Below are 21388 nucleotides of genomic sequence, written 5' to 3'. Positions count from 1 at the left end.
CCACTGGCCCCTGCCCATCAGATCTGGGCCTTCACGATCTCAGGGCTGGAGCAATGCAGAGTAATTGTCACCTGGGCAGGCCAAACACGGTCTCTGCCCCCAAGAAGTAGCTCAGTCGTGCTTGGTGAAGGAAGAAAGACGACTTTCAGCTGGGGCTGGTTATGACCCCACACAGTTAGTGAGCATCATCCCACGTTCTGCCACAGTTAAGAGGCTGGGACTCAAACACAGTACAGGTTTTATTATTAAAAAATGCATAAAAACTAAAGACATGCTTCCCAGAGTTAGAGTCTATATGTACATCTGCACTTCCTAGGCAGCTGCAGGGAGCATAGCCTTCTGCCCTCACTGCAAAAGTGCACTGCACAGGGTTTTGTTACCCTTTGTTAGGTGTTATCTTCTCACCAGCGTTCACAGCATTCCAACTAAGTGAAAAGAAAACCCTGTACCGCCTGGGGAGTAAGATGGTAGAATTTGTATCTGTGACTGAGAAACTATACTGAACTTCTGGAGACACCTGTAGGACATCTCTGTTCAGTAAGAAACTTAACAAAAGGACCCATACTCAAGTCCCAGGCTGAAATTCCCCTTCCCTAGGAAGAGTTCTTACTAAGGGCGAGACTTGACCTGAATTTTGTATTTAGACCCCAACCTTAGCAAATACTGGGTATCAAAGGGTGGAGTGTTCTGATACCAAGTCTGCAATCTCATTTGACTTTTTGGTCCCACCTTTGCCAACTCAGTAAATGCTGACATTTGTGGTACTAGTTTGAGGAAGTGCAATGTGGAATCCTAGGTAATACTGCCAAGTTTTCAGCGCAGTGAAAATAAAAGAAATTAAGATACAGCAAATATTTAGGATAAGTAGAGTAAGATGTAACTGCACTTCCTTGCTGGGAACCACTGCACAAAACAAATGCTGATTTACAGTAAAATATTAAATTATTAAAAACCACACAAGCACTTGCAGTTACAGCGAGTCAGACATGCTGATTGGAAAACAAAACAAAACTCAAAGAGCAAAACCATTAATTTTGCCCTGTCTGGAAGGCTGCAGTGATACCACTCCATGTTTTATGTGACTTTTACAGCATGCCAAAAAACCTCCTAAATAGGAAGGCCAGTGGTTCTCAAGCTTTTTCATCATGAGGCTTTCCTCTTCAGAAAGAGATCTTCCAGTTGATCCCTCCCCCCAAAACACACAACTTCCTGAAACTGATTTCACATGTCACTATAGCAGCTACAGTACTTGGTTATTTGAAGAAGACATAGGAGTAATAAAGAGAATGACTGAAAGAATCCAACTTTGAAGCAAATGCTGAATCCCGCTCCTGCTGAAACTGAGCAAGTCTGTCATTCTGTAGCTCAGTCTTCTTCCTCTCCTGGAGGGCAGCACTTAGCACTAATTAGCACTGTTTCCCCATACTGCTGTTAAGTCCTCTCTACACTGCTTCCTATCCGTTCCTTTGAAGTTGGATTCTCCACAAGCCAGCTGCTCTCCCTCCCTTTGCATTTTAATGTCAGCTGCAAGTCTAGTCAGGCCTGAACTGACATCAAACAGAAGAAAAAGAAAGACATAAAAAAGGTACATGGGGAGAAGAGGAATGCTGGATTTTCATTTCTTTTTTCTAATTTCCTTGCTCACCGAAAGAGTCTGAAACTCTTAAAAGAGCCCTGGACTGAGGAAACGGCAAATGTCACTGCATGAAATGAGCCAGATGTTCAAATTCAGTGCTGGGTAGGAGCAGATCCATTGATCAGTCTGAGAACCACTGAGGTAGGCAACAAGTCTAGGCAGTACTGCTGAGTGAACACGAGGGGAATTTTGCCCTCTTGTCCTGAATGACAATATAAATACCCACTAGTGTTTTCAGAGGTACCAGTCCCAAAGTCACGCAGCCAGGATTGAAGACAACATCTACACAAGAGCAAGCACTGACTGAACAGAAGGTGTATTCAGCTCTGCTCCAGCATTCAGTGTGAAGAAGCAGAGCACAGACTCTGACTGCTGCCTTAGCTTTGAACTCCTTTCAGCGGGATGTGGTCAACCTGTAACCCTACTGCCTCCCCCCCCAAATCCAAGGGGTTATTGGGGTTGCAGTTCTTCCAAGCTATTTGCCACTGCAGCCCACACAGGTGGTGAAAGCTACAAAAGCTGCCCAAGAGCCCTGGCCAGTGCTGTTCAAAGCCGTTCCAGATCCGGCATCAGAGCCCCAAGAGACACAGCACCATGCTGCACACATCCAATCCCAGGGAAGCAGAGTGTCACTGCTATGTACAGGCTAGCAACTTTTCTCTCCTTCTGTCTCTACCTCATACAGAAGGCTTTTGTCCTCCCCTTCTTGTCCATCTGGATGCCTTTCACCCTCAGCATCATCTCCAAGGCACAGGGGGCTCATGATGTAGCGATAGTCACTTGTGACAGCAGCAGCTGCCCCAGCAACAGTCTCCTCAGCATCCATATTTCCAAAGGAGGCGTGCAGGGCAGGGTCACTTGCAGACGCCTCTTTGTCCTTCCCAATGTTGACATAGAGAGGATCTTGACTGGAAGAGAGCGTGGACATCCTCCCCCGAATCATTTCCAGCTGGGACCGGAGCACTCCAAAGCTGGGGCGTAGCTTGGGCTCAGGATGCCAACATCTGCACATGAGATCATAGCTGCAAAACAGAGGGAGACGAGAGCACTGAGAAGGGGAGCAGCCTTGCCCTACACCTCTGAACAGAAGCTCTGGGCAGTGAAGCTTAAAAAACACAGACACTTCCCCCAAAACCTGTCAGCTTTGGCCTTGCACAGGTCATACAGCATGGATGGCCATTATGGGTCTAATTTCTAGTTTCTTCCCATTTTCAAGAGCATTCTCCCTTTGGTCAAAAACACTATTTAGACAGTATCAAAAACCAAAGAGCCCTGTCAAAGTAAGCTGAATTTCTTGGTAAAGCCCTTGTTCCACTGTCTCTAGGGAGCTAGAATAGGACTGTGTGTGTGACATCACCTAGTAATAGCTTTTGAATTTATTCACAAAAAGCATCCTCACAACCTCTGCCACAGCTGAAGCTGTCCCTCCAAATTCTAGTTCGAGAGCAGATAAATCACAGGCAGAAAACAAAGATCAAATTGTGGGAGGTGCATGTTATTTCCAGAGTATTCTTTCTTTCACACCATGTTAACTCCATGCTCCCAGAGTAATAGAAGTGTGCTGCTGCTGCCTGACAGGTTGTCAACAGGACTGGAAAAAGGCACACTGGGCTTGTTTAGAGGGCTGTTAAAGAATGGACAACAGCTTCAATGCTGGAAGAGGGATGCTGAAATGGCCTTTCAGCTACAAAGGTACCAGCTCAGTGCAGAAGACATGTTCAGGGCCATTACCAGGCCCGGGTCCTGCCCTGCAGCTTTCCTCTTACGGTCAAACCCTGGCTCCCTCAGCTCTGGCTGCCCCAGGCCAGCATGAGGAGACAATCGCTGCCTCTGCCGCCCTGCTTGGGGAGGCAAGAGGAGCAGAGCAGCTCTGCTGGCCTGTGGCCACGCTCGCAGCTCGCTGTCTGCGCTGGCTGCCCTCCCGCCAGCCAGGCCAGGCCGCAGCAGCACTGCCAGAGCCATTGTCCTGCTCCTCTTTGAGCATCACCCACAAGACTGGCAGCTGCATTCCTATGCTGTTATTGTTGCCAGTTTTGCAGGGAACAAGAACAAAGCACAGTGCTGGCACTGAAAAACACTGCATACAAATGAACCTCAGTTGAACTTGTAAATGGAAAAAAATCTGATATGGCCTTTACTGGGAGATAAAGCATTTCATGAGGGGTTTTATTTTACTTTTTGTATTCCTTGTGATCAGATTTACAAGACTGTTTTTGATGTCACACTACTTTTACAGAAAGCTTCTATGGCTCAGTTGTCTTAATCCTGATTTACACGCCTCACAACCAGTAGAAATAATTGTAAATGCTGCAGATAAAACAGAAACTTCCAATTCCGTGCAACCAAGTGAAATACTTTCTTTTACCTTTGCTGTCAATCAGCAAAATCCATTTGCAAGAAAGGTAGAAAAATACTGTATTGAATCAGCCCAAAAGCCCATTTGCCCCAGTACCCTACGCCTGGCAGAGTCCAGTAGCAACACTTGGGGAAAGCATATAAGCTGAGAATGGGCATGTAGTGTGATCTTTCTGGAATACTCTCTCAGGTCTCAATAAACTGTAACTCAAGGACCTCACAAAACAGTGTTTGTACCTTTTCAGTAGTTCTTGATGGATTTTTCTCCAGTGCCTATCTAGTAGATTTTTGAGTCTCTTCTCTACTTCCTGCATCTCTAACATCCTACAGCCATAAGCTCCACAACTTGGAACCAAAGCTACTCAGAGCAGTCAAGATGCAGACATGTAATTAATTTAAGCAGTGATATAGCAATGTTTTCATTTATACTCAGTAAAAGTTAAAATGAACAGCTGAGAAGATAAAAGCGTTCAACTTTAGTAACACGAGTACAGATTATTCCCGATGTAGAAAAAAGTAAAAGAAAGCAACTACATGAAATAATCCACCATCAGAGCAGGAGGGAAGAGGGAGGAAAGAGGTCTTAGACCACTAAAATCAATGCTCACAGTTATATCTTGCTTTGGGCAAAGCAGAGCCTTGCTTGGGCCCTCAGTGAAATGATTTCACCTTGTCCAGGCAAGGCAAGCTTTTACCCCAGGATAAGTTATGAATACACTCCCTGGGGGATCCCACCCCCATGCCAGGAGACCAGGAATCTCCAACCACCACCCATGGAAGAAGGGTTCCTGAGCAAACATTTTCTGTGACCTGCTGGCCAAGAGTGATCCCTTGGCAGCAAGATTAAGGCAGGAGCACAGACTGCAGCATGTGGCTGCCTGCTACCCTGTGGACTATCTAGGTCCCTCCTGTAAGTCTGAAAATGTCTGCAGCCAGAATCTTCAAGATGTCCCGGATTTGTTCCTAGATGTAATTTAAGGTGGGCCACTGATCTACACAACTTCAGTTTGTCCCATCTGCTCTCTTCTCTTTCAGCCTGCTATTTCTGAGAGTAGTAGAATAAATTTTGAAAACCAGGCCAAGCTTTGAAACACACATGCAGGCCACTGCCTCTGCAATCCTTGTTCCCTTGTAGTCTTGCTAGATTGCACCTCTACTCAGCCTTCAGGGTGTGCTATGGAACTCATCCCTTTGCTCAGATGCTGGCCTGAAAAGGCAGGGTTCAGTGATTCTGGAAACACAGTTTCCACAAAGTCAGGAACTGCTAATGTTGACACTGTTGAAACCAGTGAGCCAAGTTAGCTGCTTGTGTAGTTACCACAGGTTCCTGGGAGCTCTGCCAGCAAAGAATATCTAGTAGCTGACCCAGAGACTTTCTAGTGAATGGCTCTGTGTACTGGAAAGTGGAGACATTCAGATCAGCATCCCAGCCAGCTGCCTCTGTTTCCTTCCAGCGAGCCAAATTTCTCAAAAACTCATGTCAGCAGGGTGAGGAAGTACTCACACATCTTCCAGGCACTCCGGGGGCTGCTTCAGCCTGTTCCCGCTGATGAGGTAGTTGTAGATTTCTGCATTCTCAATGCCAGCATAAGGGGTTTGCCCTCGGGTCACAATCTCCCACATGGTCACCCCAAAGGCCCACTGAAAGAGAACAGCACACAGAACAAGTGAACAGACCGTTCCCTGCTCGCTGGGCTTGGTTTCAGTCTCCAGACTGTGCTGGGTAGGGTCATCTGAGCAGCAGTGATGCAAGGACTACCCAAACTCTAGCTAGAAAAGAGAAATGACCCACCAGATGCTGCTGATGCTGACACATCATCTTAGGAGACAGCTGAAGGCCCTGCTCAGCCTCATCCTGCAGTGGTACAGGGAAGATTTGGGAGCTACTCCTGACTTCCATCTGCAGACCTTTCCTACTTATGTTCTTTAAGGTATGTGGTAGCTGATTCTAGTTTTCTGGTTCCCAGCTAGAAGAAGATTTTGGGTTGGGGCTCACAAATCAGTTTCTTAATTCATTTAACCAGATTCTGAGTTTCTAGTAATGTACAGGCACAAGTGAAAGCAGAGTTTGGCCAATAAGCAGGACAAGGAACAAACCACTTATGGCTCACATTCATTTCTGCTCTACACTGCACAACTGTACTTGTTACTTGTACTTTTTAACTAAACTGCAAGGTTTCTAAGGTGCAAAAAAATTATTATTTTCATAAGCAAACCCCTGTCCAATGTCTGTTGTAAACTGGCTGAACTAGTGATCACCAGTCACTGAACAATGCCTACAGTGGATGCAGCAATGGCTGAGCAACACAGCAGCAAATAACTCTTGGTTATCTCTTCAAGGACATTGTGACAGGGATAACTGAAAAGGCAAGTCCACAGGACTGAAGGACAAAACTAGTGTGAAAATAGATCAAAAGGCAGCAAGGAGGAGGGAGGAGGAAAGGAAAATATCCCCAAAGGAAAATAAGCAACAATTTCAGATGAATGGCTTTAGCCTTGCACCCCAGGGAAAAGTTACGGGGTTGTCTAAACACTGATGTGTTCAGATCTATGGAGTTCCACCCTTGCCTTCTGCAGCACAGAGTACCTTTGCTGCACTTGTATGTAAGTGTGTGGGTTACGTGCATTTCAAATGACACCTTCAAACCGTCAGGCAGAAGAGAAAGGAAAAAGAGTAAGAGAGAAGAAACTGCATAAAGAGAGGAAACAGAAGAGGAGGAGTGGAAAGATGAAGAGGATGGGGATAAAAAATGAAAAAGGAAAAAAGGACAACAAGAAGAAAAGGGTTGATGTCTTCTGCCATTAACCACTCTCATATATTTTTAGCCTTCAGTTCTGACAGCACCCAAGGCAGAGGTAGCACTATCCCCCAAACACAAGGTAAACTCCCTTTCCTATCATCAGGGCCTTTTCCCATCCTCAGCAGGATTCCTCCACTTCAGCAGCAATACAAGTGGTCCCCAAGGCACCAGAGCAAACCTCACCACATCGCTGTGTGTTGTGTACAGATTATCTGCCAGACTTTCCAGAGCAAGCCACTTCACTGGCAGCTTGGAGGCACAACCCTGGCGGTAGTAGTCTCCACTGTAGATTTTCTTAGAAAGTCCAAAGTCTGCGACACTCACGTTCATGTTCTCATCCAACCTATGGGAAAGTTTTCACAGTTGAGGAAAGGAAAGCATTAATTTGCTACCTCAGGAGAAAAAAAAATTCAGAGAACTGAGGTATATGGCTCACCAAGTATTACACAAAAGGAGAATGATTTCATCTACTTGGTGACCAATGTGAAATAGCTTAGTGGTCTCAAACTAGTTCCTTCAGACTAACAGGGAACCAATTTTATGACTAAGGAAGTAACAAAGTGGCTGGGCTCTGATGGTCTAGTCTCTTACAAAAAGTAAACTCAGATACTTTCTGTTCTTTCCAAGATTATCAGAGGACATCTGCAATGCTCACTGCTATCACCAAGGCGTGTACCCCATACTGGCAATCAAAAAATCATAGGGTGATTGCCTGGACTGCCTATTAAAACTACTTGAACTGCTAGATCTGCAACATCTCCTCTCCAGGCCAGTCAATGGTCTGAATTGCTCTGTCACCCACCCAACTATACATGTTGGCAGACAGTCCAAGTGAAGCCCACAAACACTTCATGCTCCTGGGCCTCATAAAGAACCCGCTGCTTTCCCCAGAAGATGTGCTGAAACAGGCATTCAGCTTCCTCTGGAGGATGTCCACAAAAATAGAAAATCAGTATGGGTTTCTCATAAATGTCAAAGCAGGCTAACCCATCATTTTTCATCATAACTATCAGGCTCTTTGTCTGTACATCTGGACATTGAAATGCCTTTGGAAATCTGTGTCTCATTGTGGATTTTATTGGTTGTTGTGGTTTTGTTCAGAGGCAGAGTTCTGTTATCACAATGAGTTGTTCCTTACTCCATTCTCAGGGAAGAAACAGAGTGGAAAGGATAAACAAGGGACTTTTCTTTCCTTCAAAGCAGTCAAGGTAGTTTGGAGTCAAGAACAGTGAAGTGGTATCATATGGTGTGTTCACCATGCAATTATTTTTAGAGGCATTCTCCACAAGCTTTCAAGGAAACTACAATTCTTATATTGTGATAATCAAGTCCTCAGAATAGACACCAGAAATACAGACTTCATGATACAATGAAAGTTCTTTTCTCCTCACACAGCCAAACCCATTCCCTCCTGTTGGTTACGTTATATGGTGGAACAAATAGCCTAGGCTGACACATAGCCACTGGAGCGGCTAATTACAAATACATATTGTAATCAACTCTATGAAACTCTATGTGCAGACCAATGATGGAAAAGTTCCTTATAAAGAGGGTCTGTTTGAAAGATCAGTGGGACTTTAGGAGCTGCTCACTGCTCCCAGCAGCATCACCACACACTCCACCACAGTGACCATGACTCCCCTATGTCTATTGTCACTTAAATGCAAAAGATCAGCACTCTTCACACTTCTGTTATGCAAAAGGTTTTTCATCCTTTTCATCCTCCCTCACCCACTCTGGTCTTTCTTTTCTCTAAAAACTCATGAATCACTTACATGCAGTTCCGAGCTGCAAGGTCCCTGTGTATGAAATTTTTTGAGCTCAAGTACTCCATCCCACTTGCAATGTCAATCATGAACTTGAGGAGTGTCTGAACAGGCAAGTTCTGTAAGAAATAACAGTTTAGCTTCTGTTCCCAGAGGCTTTCAAGCACGTATGACAAAACTGCAAGGTTTGCTGCCACTTTACAGAGCAGGCATGGAGAATACAGGGAGGGGATGGGATGGAATGGAGGAACTGCTCCTCAACATGCATGGAACAAAATACTTTAAGATCGCTTCTCACAACTTCCTCTGGCATTAAAATCCAATCACTTGCCAGTGCTCTGGGGAGACCAATCCTGAGCTGCCCCAAATACATTCTCTGAAAATCTCTACCCACCCAAAGGAATTCTGCAGTAAGACAGACTTACAAATGGGTTCTCCCCAATCCGTGACATCAGCAGAAAAGCATGGAGGTCTCCATGCTTCATGAAGGGCAGGATCACCATGGGAATTGGGAGACGGCCCTTGGGACGGCTTCGTAGACTGACTCCTGATGAGGACACACACAGCAAAGGGGTGTTAGCAAACAGATTATTCCCAGAAGGAATCGTACAGGCTGCTGTGCCTTCCTCTTACAGATCTGGAGGAAAATGTGCAGTTTTGGTGGGCAGATGCCATGCTCCAAGCTTCTTTGACTTTATGTCAGGTGGTGTTAAGATGCCTCTAACCCTGTTGACTTCAGAGGCTGTACTAAGAGCCCAGTGCCTCTCAGCTCTTCTTGCAGGATCAACTATAAATGTTTCCAGGACCACTCCAGACCAGACAGCCCCAACCCCAGAGCAATCTTCACATTCTAGAAAATACCTGCATTCCAAAGTATCCACCCACAAATGTCTTGCTTCTTACTCAGTATTTTGGAAAGGCGCAATGTTCCTCCTATTTATAGTCTACCTGCCCACCTGTTCACATTTCACAGCAGTTTAGACATGTCTCAGCCAGCCAAAGTCTCCCTGATGCATTTGCAAGAACCAAAGAAACAGCTTGAACAGGAGATGGCTGTTCCTGATGTGTGAGGGCAGGTGTGGGGAGCATTACACACACTCCAGCTCCCTGGGGCCTGGGAAGGAGCAGCACTGACCTACGCAGGACTCCAGGCAGCACAGAGCAGGCTGCGCCAGCACTGCTGGGCAGAGTGAGGCTGTGTGGGATAATGCAGGGCCAGGAGGTGCTCTGTGGCACCAGCAGTGCTCTCTTACCAATCAGTTTGGTGACGTGAGGGTGGTCAAACTCCTTCATACAGGCAGCCTCTCGCAGGAACTCCTCAATGTCAGTCGAGGTGAAGATGTCCGCTGAAAAAAGTGACTGTAAGTTTACATTCTTTGTAGGTGGCTCCAAGGGACTTAACAAACAGTGATTGTCAAAAGCTCGTTCTTTGTGGCACAGCACATCTTCTCAGACCTATAGCTAGATAAGCCATTTTACAACAAAGCAGAGCCTGACACTGTCTCCTGGGATGGGCAGCAGTAAGCACATATCAGGGACATCTGGTGAATTGGTTCTTGGCAAAGTAAAGAACCGCTGGTTAGCAGCTCTTTTCTCAGTAAGAACTTTCCTTGGAAGCTCTGCAAACTGTATGAGGGTTAAAGATGTGAGAATTAATTAGGTAAAAGAACCTAAACTACAAATCTCAGGGAGAGGAGACATCACAAGAATGAAAGAAAATATTGAGACTGAGGAGATGGCTTGGAGCCCCTGACTGGCACAGCAGGGCGCAATTCATCTCTGACAAGGATGGCATGAAAGATCAATGCTTTTATGTCTCTTAGCATGATTAAGTCTTATGAAGCACTAGAGCTAAGATTTCTTAAATAACCACACTACTGGACAGCTTGGACCAAATTCAGCAGTGACATATATCAGCAAAATTTTGGAGCAAATTATTTCTCATTGCTGTGACTCCAGATTTATGGAAATACATCAATATAATCAAGAGGTATCCCAGTTGACTCCTTCCACCACTGCTGCTGCTGAATTTAGCAAGGGTCCTCCAGTCCTGCTGCAAGATCAGACTGAGACCTGTAGAGGAGCATTCACATTATCTGCTTTAGGCAAGTAATTTCAATATGATTCAGAAAACAAAAGGAGATTTCCTTTTTACAGTCAAAGAAGAAAGGAAGGTGCCTCTGGAGGCTGACAGATTGTTCCTAAGTTAGATGCCTGAAGGGAGACATTCTGACTACACAAAAGCTTGCAAACTGATTAGGATTATTGTTGAAACTGGATAAAATGATACAACTTACACTACAATGGTACAAAGTGTATTTAGTACAAGCTGTTATTCTGTGACAGCAAACTGAGCTCCAGAGATGAGTGTGACTGCTTTCAGGCAGTCACAGTTAATTTTTGCCTTACAGGCAAAAGGGATCAAATAACGTAGGTTAACATATATAAACACATATATATGCACATTTCCTCTGATTTATACCTATCTCTTAATTGCTTTTCTTGTTACAGACTTCTGCCTGTTAGTTGCCCTTGTTATGTACACTCACCAAATGACAAATCAGAAGGGAGCTGGACTGCTCAGTCAAGTGTGCTGACTGAGATGAGTCAGCTTGTCACTGCATTCAGCCCAAACACCCTTGTGTTTATTCCAGGCTATGTGCTTGCAGGAATAGTGCTCTTTCACTGCTGAATTCTTAGGGCAGAGCAGAGCTGTCTGAGCTACATGATGCAGTGGTTTTGGTTGCATTCACCACGTGCTATGTGCTGTAGAAACAACTAAGGTGGTACAGGTCCCTTCCTGAAGAGTTTCCACTACAAAAAGACTGACATGAAAGGGATGGGAGACAACATGGGTAGAGTGGCTGAGTGAGAAGCTCAGAGAGAAATAAAGTGCGCCAGGGGATATTTGTGGTGAATAGGACAGACAACATTTAATCTTTCCAAGCTCTCTTCTCTTCAGTAATTCGGGTAGCCCTGCTCCCACATACCTTTCAGCATCTTCACTGCCACTTTCTGGAAAGATCCATCATCTAGCTTCAGCAGTGCCTCTCGAACGGACCCAAACTCCCCTGTAAAATGATCAGAGCAGGCAGTGAGGGAAGAGCTTCTTGTGAAGAAAGCATGATTCACAGCAGGTTCACTTCAGGGGTCACTGCTAAAGAAGCTGAGTACCCATAAGAAATGCTTCACTTTTCATTCTGCAGTTCCAGACAGCAGCTTTCAGCACATGTGTCTAGAAGAGATATCACTACCAGTAGACAGAGCTCACTATGTTGGCAAAGGAAAATGAGAAGGAAAACAGCAATCCCTGGGCAGATAGATGATGCAGAGACAGAGTTTAAGCTGGGCAGACATTTCTGTGGAAGCCATATCATGAGGGATGAGTCTGAGTGAGGTGCTGTTCAGAGAGGAGGCTCTTTGCTGGAGCAGCAAGTGGATAAGTTAGCTGAGGAAACTCTTAGCATTGACAGCCATCAGAGCTGAGTGACAGTGCCAGGACCCAGCCATTTGAGACACAGTCAGCCTTATCTCTCAAAACTCAGAGAGTGACTTCTATGAATCACAGCTGACCAGAGAAAACATAGAGCATCTACTCGTGTGTGAGTGATATGTTAATTCACAGAAGGCAGTGTTTTGCCCTGGTGTTTTCTCTAAGGGAGTTAAGAGGAAATGCAACAGGCCAAAACTTCTTCAAAACTTTTAGTCTAAAGAGGCTTTATACCACAGCCTCGTAGCCTCTTTGCATTAGATCTGGCTCTAGATTTGCTCTCCCTAATTTTGTAACTGCTTATCCCATCCAAAATGCATTAGTTTGAGGTACTCTGATACTGAAAAGAAGGAAGCAAAATATGGCTCTCAGGACACCTATCCCAGAAGTATTATCTTCCCACTAGCTTTTCACTAGTGTCCTTCACTACTCGATGGCATGGGCTTACTTCACAAAAACCACGAGCAGTGGATCTGACCACAAATCAGGCAAATGGGAAGGAACAAAGGTATTTTGTGCTGCTTCCATGCTATGGAGCTGTTGCTCAGCTGTAGAGTCAGCAGAGCCCAAGATAATGCAGTTATGTTATCTTATAACCTGTAACCTGGGGTTGTGACAGTGGGACTGACAACACAGGACAGATCCTGCCAGCTGGCATCCCCACACCAAGGCCATGCCCTGGAGCCTCTCTGCAGCCAATTTCAGTTTAGCTGTCATGGGAGCAGCCCAAAAGGGTTGAAGTAGGATCCCAGAAACTGGCCAAGAGCTTACAAACAGATGACACAGCTGTTTAATTACTTAGCATTGTTAAGCCCTCTGAGACCACTTCTGCAGGAAGGTCATCTTCCTGCTCTGAAAGAAACACATTTGTTCTAGGAGAGATGGTGTGGAAGAATTCCCCCCCTGTGGGAAAGGGTCAAAAAACCTGCAATAAAACTAGTCTTATAAAGAAAAAGGAAAAGGTGAAGTTTAATTGAATATCCCTTTGTTTGAATCTCTGTAAGAAACTCACACACCAGTGAATTAACACTACTTTGGAAAGCTAAGCATAGACTGCAGTTCATGATTGTGTAGAGCCATATTACAGGAATGGCTTAGCCAATATCCTCTTAGTTATGCTAAACCTCTGAAATGTTTTATCCCAGTGGAAGGGATAGTTCCATTTCATTTCCATCCACAAGCTGGAGAGAAAACAGGCTGCTTGTAATTGCTTCTCCCTACTCAACAGTTAAAACAACACAAGTGGGATTTTAAATGTAAAGTCTTGTTCAGTTTTGGTTCTTACCCTTGCCCAACATTCTTCCCAAGGTGAACTGCTGTTCCTGGATTAAGACATCTTTTAGTTTTGTCTTCAGCTCATCACTGATCCCTACACTCTCCACTGGAAAAGAAAAAAAAAAACAACAACAAAACAAATGAAGCATCAAATAAGGGATATTTAAATATTCTGTTACAACATCAAGAGTCATCTGTTCTAATCTCCATCTCCAATCTGATTCCCACAGTGTAAGCATGAAAACTTGGAAAAGGCAGAATTCCCTTCCATGTCCTCTAGCCTCACCACAGACAAGTGGCCAGTAACTTTCAACCATCAGAAAATGTACTTAGAGTACTTAAAGGGAGAGGGTGTGATAGTACCACCCTCAAACACTCCAAGAACAACAGGAATACAGAAATAATGTAAAGAATGCTCAAATGACAAAATCCAATCCCAAGGGCCCCTGATAGACACTGGTTCATACAGCTTAATTTAAGGTGATGGAGCTGCCCCATTTTAATGACTGCCTGGAGCATCATCCTAACCCAACTATGCAGTGCTGCCACAGAGAGGCATGCCCTTCCTGAACCAGGAGACAGAAATGGATCACCTTCATGGATCATCTGGCCATTCCTGGGACTCAATCTCCTGTTTGATAAGTTACTAATTCCTGGCTTTCCAAGATTGGTTCATGCTTGTAGCACAGCTCAGTATACTGAGTTTTAAAAGTCCTGCTAATATTGTTCAGCCATATTTATCTCACCACTGGATTACATTCCAGTCGAAGGAGTCCTTGTAGAGTGAAACTGGGGCAGGGGAGTGGTGAATTTATGTCTTGCATTAATATACATAATGACTGTAGCTGTAATTAGCAAGGGCTATGTAAATGGTAACAGCCATTCTGACCTTTCACCTCTGCAATTCACAGTGTCTAAGCCTCATTGTAAATTAATCCCATGTTTTTGATCAAGAAAGATCAGTTTCATTGCAAACAGAGAGAGCATTGTAAATGCATGAACACAGCTTCCCAGGCAATCACTTGGGTCATTTTACTTACATGTTGCTTCAATGAGCTCTGGGCCCTCCCTGTTGAAAGACCTGGCAGCTCTGAAATGGACTGCAGGATCCCCTCTGCCAACCACACTGCCAAAGGCATGTCTAGAAGGCAGAAAAGACACACAGGGCCATGATTACATGGGCCAGTCACTTCTAAAAGGGTGTGTTGAACAGGATGGGTGATTTCTCGCCCCTTGCCACATAAACACTGCAGACAGTTTTGTTAAAGAGGGTGTATCTGGAGAGGAGGTACAATGGGTTTATGTTGCTTTGTGATGCACCTACAGCCTTCCAAAACAGGGGAATCACTCCTCCCAGGCACCTGGGAAAAGCTGCAGGTGGGGGCAGGTTGCAGGAGTCATAGGAACAGAGATGCTGCTGTGACAGGGAGGTCTGGAGACTGGAAAGAACAGGAACCTTGTTTGCAGTAGGGAGCAAACCACAGCCAAGAGTCAGAGGTGATGGAAAGGAAACTTTACTGGGCATCCAGAAGGTTCTGGGCAGTCAGGAAGTTACAGTCAGCTGACAGACTGAAAACCAGCATGGGATAAAGGGCTCAGCCATAAGAATACAGATATTTCATCTGTGGATCTTTTCTCTTTGAATCTCTTAAGCAGCAGTGCTAGGAATAACTTTGATAGAGTTTACAATTCTATAGTCTAATAAGGCCTAGCTATTAACATAACATTTTTTCTACTGTATTTTTGGTCTCGTCATTTTGACGAAAAGGCAGGCACCCCAAAAATGTGGGAAAAACCCCAGTAACAACAACCCCCACTCCCCCCCTCAGAAAATTCCAACAAAAAAACAACCAATACAGTTACCCAAAGAAAATTCCAAAAGTACTCCATCCACAATGCTTTTTTGAAAAATAATTGAGTCAGAAACCACAACAGAAGAGAAAGCAGAGACCAGCACAAGGAGAAACCCCCTTACCCAAACCGAGTTTCCTTTCTTCTTTTTCGAAGGAGAATAAGAGCCAGGGCAACAGCTGTGACCAGAGCTGTGAGAATGCCCAGTGCCACAGGAACCCAGGACGTCCCATAAGGAGGCTGTCTCTGGCCATCTAGGTGATGGAGAAAACACCAGTCAGGAAATAGAAGACTGCCAATTTCTCCTTTTGCTTTTCAGTGGGAAAGCCATGCTGCTGGACCTGGTGGATCTTTGTATACTGGAATTGGCATAAACAGGTACTCAGACAATCATGAGGAAAACCACCTCCTTCTCACAGCAGAGGCACAGCAGAAGCACCTAGTTGTCAGAAACTGTTGGGTTTGAGCCTTGAGAAAGTAGCAGGTGCTGCACCAGGTTATTCTATTTTACATGAGCTCATGATCTGGGGCACCTCAAACTGGAGCCTCAGGACATGAAGGTTGCTGAACGTGAGCATTCTGTGTGTGGGTTTCGCCCTGTCCTTTTTGAGGCAGACATCAGAACCTTGACCAGGTTACATGGCACTACCTGAATGTCAGCCAGGCAACATTTTGAAAGGCAACAGAGAAGGACAATTGCCTCACGGCAGTCTGGTTAAAAATATTTACATTTTTCCTCTAACCCTTCCCACAAAGAGAAGCACCCTGAGGGACTTGGTATTAGCTGTAACTTCACAATGTTTGTTTGTTTGTTTGCAGCTTCTCAATGTCTCTCCCCAAAGAACACGTGAATTTTAAAAAGTCCCCTGTGAGTCAAGAAATAAGTTAGTCAGCCTACAGGTTCCAAAACTGAAATAATATTTGGTCCCAGAATATGTATACTTTTGACTACAAAATGTCTGCAGAAGAAATTGAGATGCTGCTAATCTGAGCAAACTGCCAGGCAAGGAAGTTAAACAATATACTGCTGAATAAAAAGAATATTATGTATGCCTGGGAAAAAAAAGATAAATTAATCCAACTCCCCAAGAGATTTCTTCTCCAAATACAATTACTAAAGATTAAATGTGAATTTGAATGGCTTTATTAAAATCTAGGATAGCCCTCATATCTCCAAATTGTTTAAGAGTGAACAAGGGAAGGTAGCAGATCCCTGAGCACCCCCTTCATCTTCATGCTCACTTGCCCTCAGCAGCTGACTGCCCTTTATCTGAAGGTAAGGAAGAATCATCTTTGATCATGTAAGTAATCCTGTTATAAGCCATGACAGTATAAATAAAGCAGTTTTAAAACGAGATGTTAGTCTCATGGGCTGGAATTTGGATGGACCTCTGCATAGATGCATCTGAAAAAGTGTCAGACAACCCTTACTGGCAGAGTCCTGGCAAGCAAGAGGCTTCTGAGCCTTGATTAACAGCTACATTGAGGAGCCTTATCATCCAGGATTTTAAAGCAGTAATATTAGTCTAATAAACAGGTAGAGCTTAAGGACACAGAATTGTGGACAAAGGAGGAAGCAGAGTTGTATTTCTCCACTCGAAGCAAATTATCAGATCCTTAGTACTTATTTTCCAGCATCTTATCTCCTTCAGTGACTCACATATCCTTTTACCACCCAGAAGGCTTTACAGGCTCTGGGGCTTATGATACTCCCTCTTGCTGCAACTTTCAACTCAGCCTTCAAGGCTGATTATGAGGAGGGAGAGATCAGAAACAGAAGCTGTGTTTCTCAAATACAATAGAGGTAACTCCAACCCCCTCCACAATTCCCAAGCCAATCACTTGGGCTGTTTCTGCCTAACAATCAGGGTAGAAACAGCTAACAACACTGATAGAAAAGGTCCTCTCTGATAGTTAACAATAAGGCTTCCCCCTATGGTGAGACAAACCTCTCTCAGCTTATTTTTCTAGTCTCTGTCTGTTGGCTGCTCTGGTGAGAGAGCAGGGATTTAAGTCAACTTCTGGGGAGTCCCTCCAAAAGGAGTGTGGATGAAAACAAAACAAAACTACATTACTCTTCCTGTTTCTAAACTGCTGGGAATTAGGAGCCCAACCCACAGTTTATAGCAAATGTGTCAGAAATAGAAATGAATGTTGAAATTCACTGCTTCTCCTCCTCTGCCCCACACATCGTTGCTTCCCACTCGTGTCACTGAGCTTGAGAGGAGGCTGCAGCCCACAAGTTGCCTCTCCCCTCTCAACTCTGCCTCTCTCCCGTCTCCTGCATCCTCTTTTTCAACCATGCCTTAAGACTGCAAAAGGCAGAAAGAAGACAATATTATTAGAAGAGTTTAGAAGAGTGTTTAGGAGCCCTTTGATGAGGAGCTCTTTTATTTCACAGAAAGTTTCTGTCTCAAAGGTGTGCAAAGAACATAATCCAAGCATCTTCTCCTGCCTACAATAGTGAAGATAGGAAAGGCTATTAAGATAGGAAAAGGCTATTAAGCCACTCTGTTCCTTGCTCTGCAATGAAAAAAAGAGATTTCTACCGAGGAAGTTTCTGAAAATATTAAAACAATCTTTGTTAATAGCACACAAGATCTCTGCATAAGCAGGGTGGAGCTCCCACTAGCTTTGCTGTGATGACAAATTCGACTTAAAGTTTATATGAGCTTAGTCATCCTTATTGCCGCACTGGGAGCTGGTCAGAAACCACCCCTGGCATTTCTCACACAGAGCAACCAGTGCCAGTTTGCTATTTTAGGAAAGGAAGCGACTTATGTTTTCTACCAGGCTTGAAACAAAACTGCAGTCTTTCTGCAGCTCTGCTGCTTAAAGCCTGTCAGTGTTTCCACAGTGAACTTTTACTTCCAGCCTGTTATGCTTGTGAAGAAATATGTGTGCTTCCAGACAGCATTTGGCCAAAACAAGCACCACTCCTGATGCCACTTTTTTTGAAGTGGTTTGTAAATAAAAACAATGAAACAACAACATATAGTGCTGTCAGGATTACCCCATTCCAGCTCCCTGTAAAATGAAAACCCTAAACATTCCCTGCGGCTTCTTGCCAGTGATGGCCATTTTCCAAAGGGAACTCCCAGTCCTTTCAGACACTCTTGTCTTTGTTTGGGTGCCACAGAAAACACCCAATCAAAAAGTAGGAGGAAAAAATTGATGGAGTCGTGACCAACCTCAGTAGGTTCAGCTCTGAACCTTCACACCCCTTCAATTTCTTTTAAATAATTTGAGGGCTTTGATCCCACAGTGACTGTGTGCTCACACTTGACCTTCAGTGCTGACTTTGTCACAGGAACTGGGCTGTCAAAGGACCTGAGTAATGTGCATGCTATAACCAGCACTAAATGCACTACTGCAAGTAAGGATACGGTTCTCTGCTGTTGCTTTGCCCATATCCCCCACCTGCTGCTTGCGGGGGAGCTCCCCCCTAGAGTCCCCCTGCCATCCCTCAGTGTGGAGGGATCAGGAGAGCTCAGTGTCCGTGTGACTCCTCAGAGACACGTGGAGTGGGAAGAGAGCAGGTGGGTCAGCATCAGAAATTAGAGACTGATATCTTGTCCTGCCACGGGCACTTGGAAACAAAACCTCAGGAGACTGTGGAATTTTTGTATGGTCACATCTCAGTGACCTCTTATCACCAATCAGTATCTTTATTTGGAATCTTTCTCTTAGTTCTGTTACAGTTTTCTTCACAAGCAAGAGCATTCTCTCCCTTCTGCCCATCTCCCCATATAACATCCTGCCCTGCTTCACAGCCTGCCTCCCATTTCCCACTCACTGTGAAACACAAGAAGCAAGCAAATCACCCCAGGTGAGCCCAACTACCCCTCAGCACTAGGGGTGCACTCCAAATGTGCATGTTCTCTCCTCCCAAAAACCCTTCCACACAGCTCAGATTGCATGGTACAGCATCTGTACCATCATCTTCCTCTTCTGCCAGTAGCTCAGCTTTTCCATGGTGACAGCTAAACTGGTTTACTATAAATACATTCAGTAAAACCATTATGAACCCCCATGTGGCCATGGTTTAAATCAGGCTTCACTAAAACAAGCCAGGAATGGCATAAAATTAAATCAAAAAAGACAGCCTGTGTTAGAGGAGTTTTCTGTCACATTTACTTGTGTAAATCCGTGTAAACCCTTATTTGCATATTTTAATTGTGTCTGCCCTTCTGCTCTGCACTAAGCACAGTAAAACCCTGTTCTGAGAAGACACAGTAGAGGCCAGAAGCTGTTTTGTTCATGCCAGCTCTTTAAAGATTATTGAATTTCTAGTCTCCTTGACAAAGTATGCTGTTGTATAAGGCCACATGTCTCAGTAAGTAGTAAGCACTGAAAGGAAGAGACTCAGAAAAAACAGCAGTCCCAGTATTTCTGACTTTTTTCCCAAAGCAAAGGGAGAAAATAGCAGACACTCACCCATGACCTCCTGGGCTTCAAGCAGGAAGAGGTCACTCCAGGGCCCACACCCAGCAGAGTTCAGCACACACACCCTGATAATCAGGTCTTTGAGAGGATTCCACATGGTGAGATTGGCTTTTGTGTCCTGCACGATCATCTCCCCCTGAGAACAAATGACAATGAACTGTGAACCGTCTTAAAAGGCATCTATTGTAAAACTTCACCTTCAAACCACAACACTACCAAACATGTACTTCACTGGTGCTATAAAAAAGGGCTGGAATTGTGACTTAAGGGTCCTTATCTCAGTTTTGCCTGAGATTTGGGCTGTTGTCTTGGGTTTCTGTTCCCAAAAATTGTTAGTAGTTTCCTAAGGCATAAGGGAGATAGGAGATGTAATAATTTCTTCCTCTGAGGTCCTCCCATGCACGTTGCTATAGAAATATGGGGGTTTTTGCTATTAAAAGATATACCTCCTTCTTGTGGTTTACTGTAAAGCATCTGGTGGTTTTAATCCAAGGGAGGAGTCTGTCTGTCTGCTTTAACTTGTTGACCAAATCCTAAATGGCTTCTGAATTTCAGCACCAGTTTTCACTTAGGATGGAAGCCAAACATATTTTCAGTAGTTTTATGGATCTTCTTCATACAGCAAACCCATGAATATTTGGCTTCAACCACTGACACAGACTAAATTCAATGAGAACTCAGAATACCATCAGTCAAAGTCAATGACGCTGACCTAGCGTGAAATGGGTCATACAAAATAGGAAATAAGTCTCTTTTCCCTCTAGCTGTCTATTATTACAGGCTTGCTCTTCATTAATAAGCACTGGGTAAATACCTATTAGGAAGCTAGAAACCATAAGAAATGCTGTGAACTTCAAAGGCTGATAGATACCTGGGAAAGGCCCATACCAAAAAGCAAATGAAAGGCCTTCCACCCTGTCAGGGTCCTTTCAACTCCCTAAGTATTGTAAATGAAGCTAAAGAATCCACAGCCTTCTTTCTGTGATTTACAGCACAACTCATTCACTTGTTAAATACACCTTTGCTGCTAGGATTTGGAAAGCCAAAGCCCAGTCACAGGAGACAGAAAGCCCACATCCTGCACTGTCTGAGCTGGACAGTCCTAGAAAGAGGCAGAGAGACACAAAGTGGATTCTCTCTATGTTGTCCCTCTTGTACAAGGAATGGCAGAGAATGGCCTGTCTGGAGATGAACATTCAAGTGAAGGAATTCTGAATATGCCAGGAAGGAGGAAATGGTCCTATATCTTGAAGTCAAATACTGAGGCATTCCCTAAAGTCAGAATAGATCCATTTACACAAAAGCAATTTCAGCAATCTAATCCCCTGGTATGGATGAGAGACCTTAATGCCTAGAAAATTTAGTACCAACCTTCTGCAATTCTGTGTTCAATGGCTCAGTAACTTCTCAATCTGTTACCTGAGTTACATTATCCTGAATCCATTCCAGTCTGTATCCCAGGACATTTTCTTTCAGCACATCTGGAGCCACACCTTCCCACTCCAAAATTAAACCAGGATCTCTTTGAATAACATGGATATTTTGAGGGGTGCTGTTTGGAGCTGAAAGCAGAGAACAGAACACTATCACTTGTGCAGGAGAATAAGGCACTATCCACACTGAAAATGGCAGTTTCACCCTCTTTCCTGAGATCATCCAGAAAAGAGAGGGTGTGAGGGGAGAGAACAAGCCACCAGCACTCTGTGGTTTCAAGTGGGGAAGACAGGCCAGCACCTCTCATTTCTCCCAAGATCCCAAGAATCTCACA

General features: G+C 44.4%; 1 protein-coding gene across 3 annotated transcripts in view; it reads right to left on the bottom strand.

The window, feature by feature from the left end:
- Positions 1-221: 221 nt before the first annotated feature.
- Positions 222-21388, bottom strand: part of TYRO3 (TYRO3 protein tyrosine kinase) — a 41640-nt gene continuing 20473 nt past the window's right edge. For all 3 annotated transcript variants that reach the window (XM_063398566.1, XM_063398565.1, XM_063398567.1), the window contains 12 exons: positions 21040-21182; positions 19612-19756; positions 15299-15428; positions 14364-14464; positions 13334-13429; positions 11549-11629; positions 9812-9904; positions 8984-9105; positions 8568-8677; positions 6976-7135; positions 5496-5632; positions 222-2658 (listed from right to left, as the gene is read on the bottom strand). In XM_063398566.1, the coding sequence (XP_063254636.1) occupies positions 2283-2658; positions 5496-5632; positions 6976-7135; positions 8568-8677; positions 8984-9105; positions 9812-9904; positions 11549-11629; positions 13334-13429; positions 14364-14464; positions 15299-15428; positions 19612-19756; positions 21040-21182 (1694 nt within the window). In that variant the 3' untranslated portion in view covers positions 222-2282. The remainder of the gene's footprint in view (positions 2659-5495; positions 5633-6975; positions 7136-8567; positions 8678-8983; positions 9106-9811; positions 9905-11548; positions 11630-13333; positions 13430-14363; positions 14465-15298; positions 15429-19611; positions 19757-21039; positions 21183-21388) is intronic.

This window comes from Prinia subflava, chromosome 5, assembly GCF_021018805.1.
Source record: "Prinia subflava isolate CZ2003 ecotype Zambia chromosome 5, Cam_Psub_1.2, whole genome shotgun sequence".
Classification (NCBI taxonomy): domain Eukaryota; kingdom Metazoa; phylum Chordata; class Aves; order Passeriformes; family Cisticolidae; genus Prinia; species Prinia subflava.
Note: the sequence above shows the minus strand (reverse complement) of the source record. Positions and strands in the feature narration are given on the sequence as shown.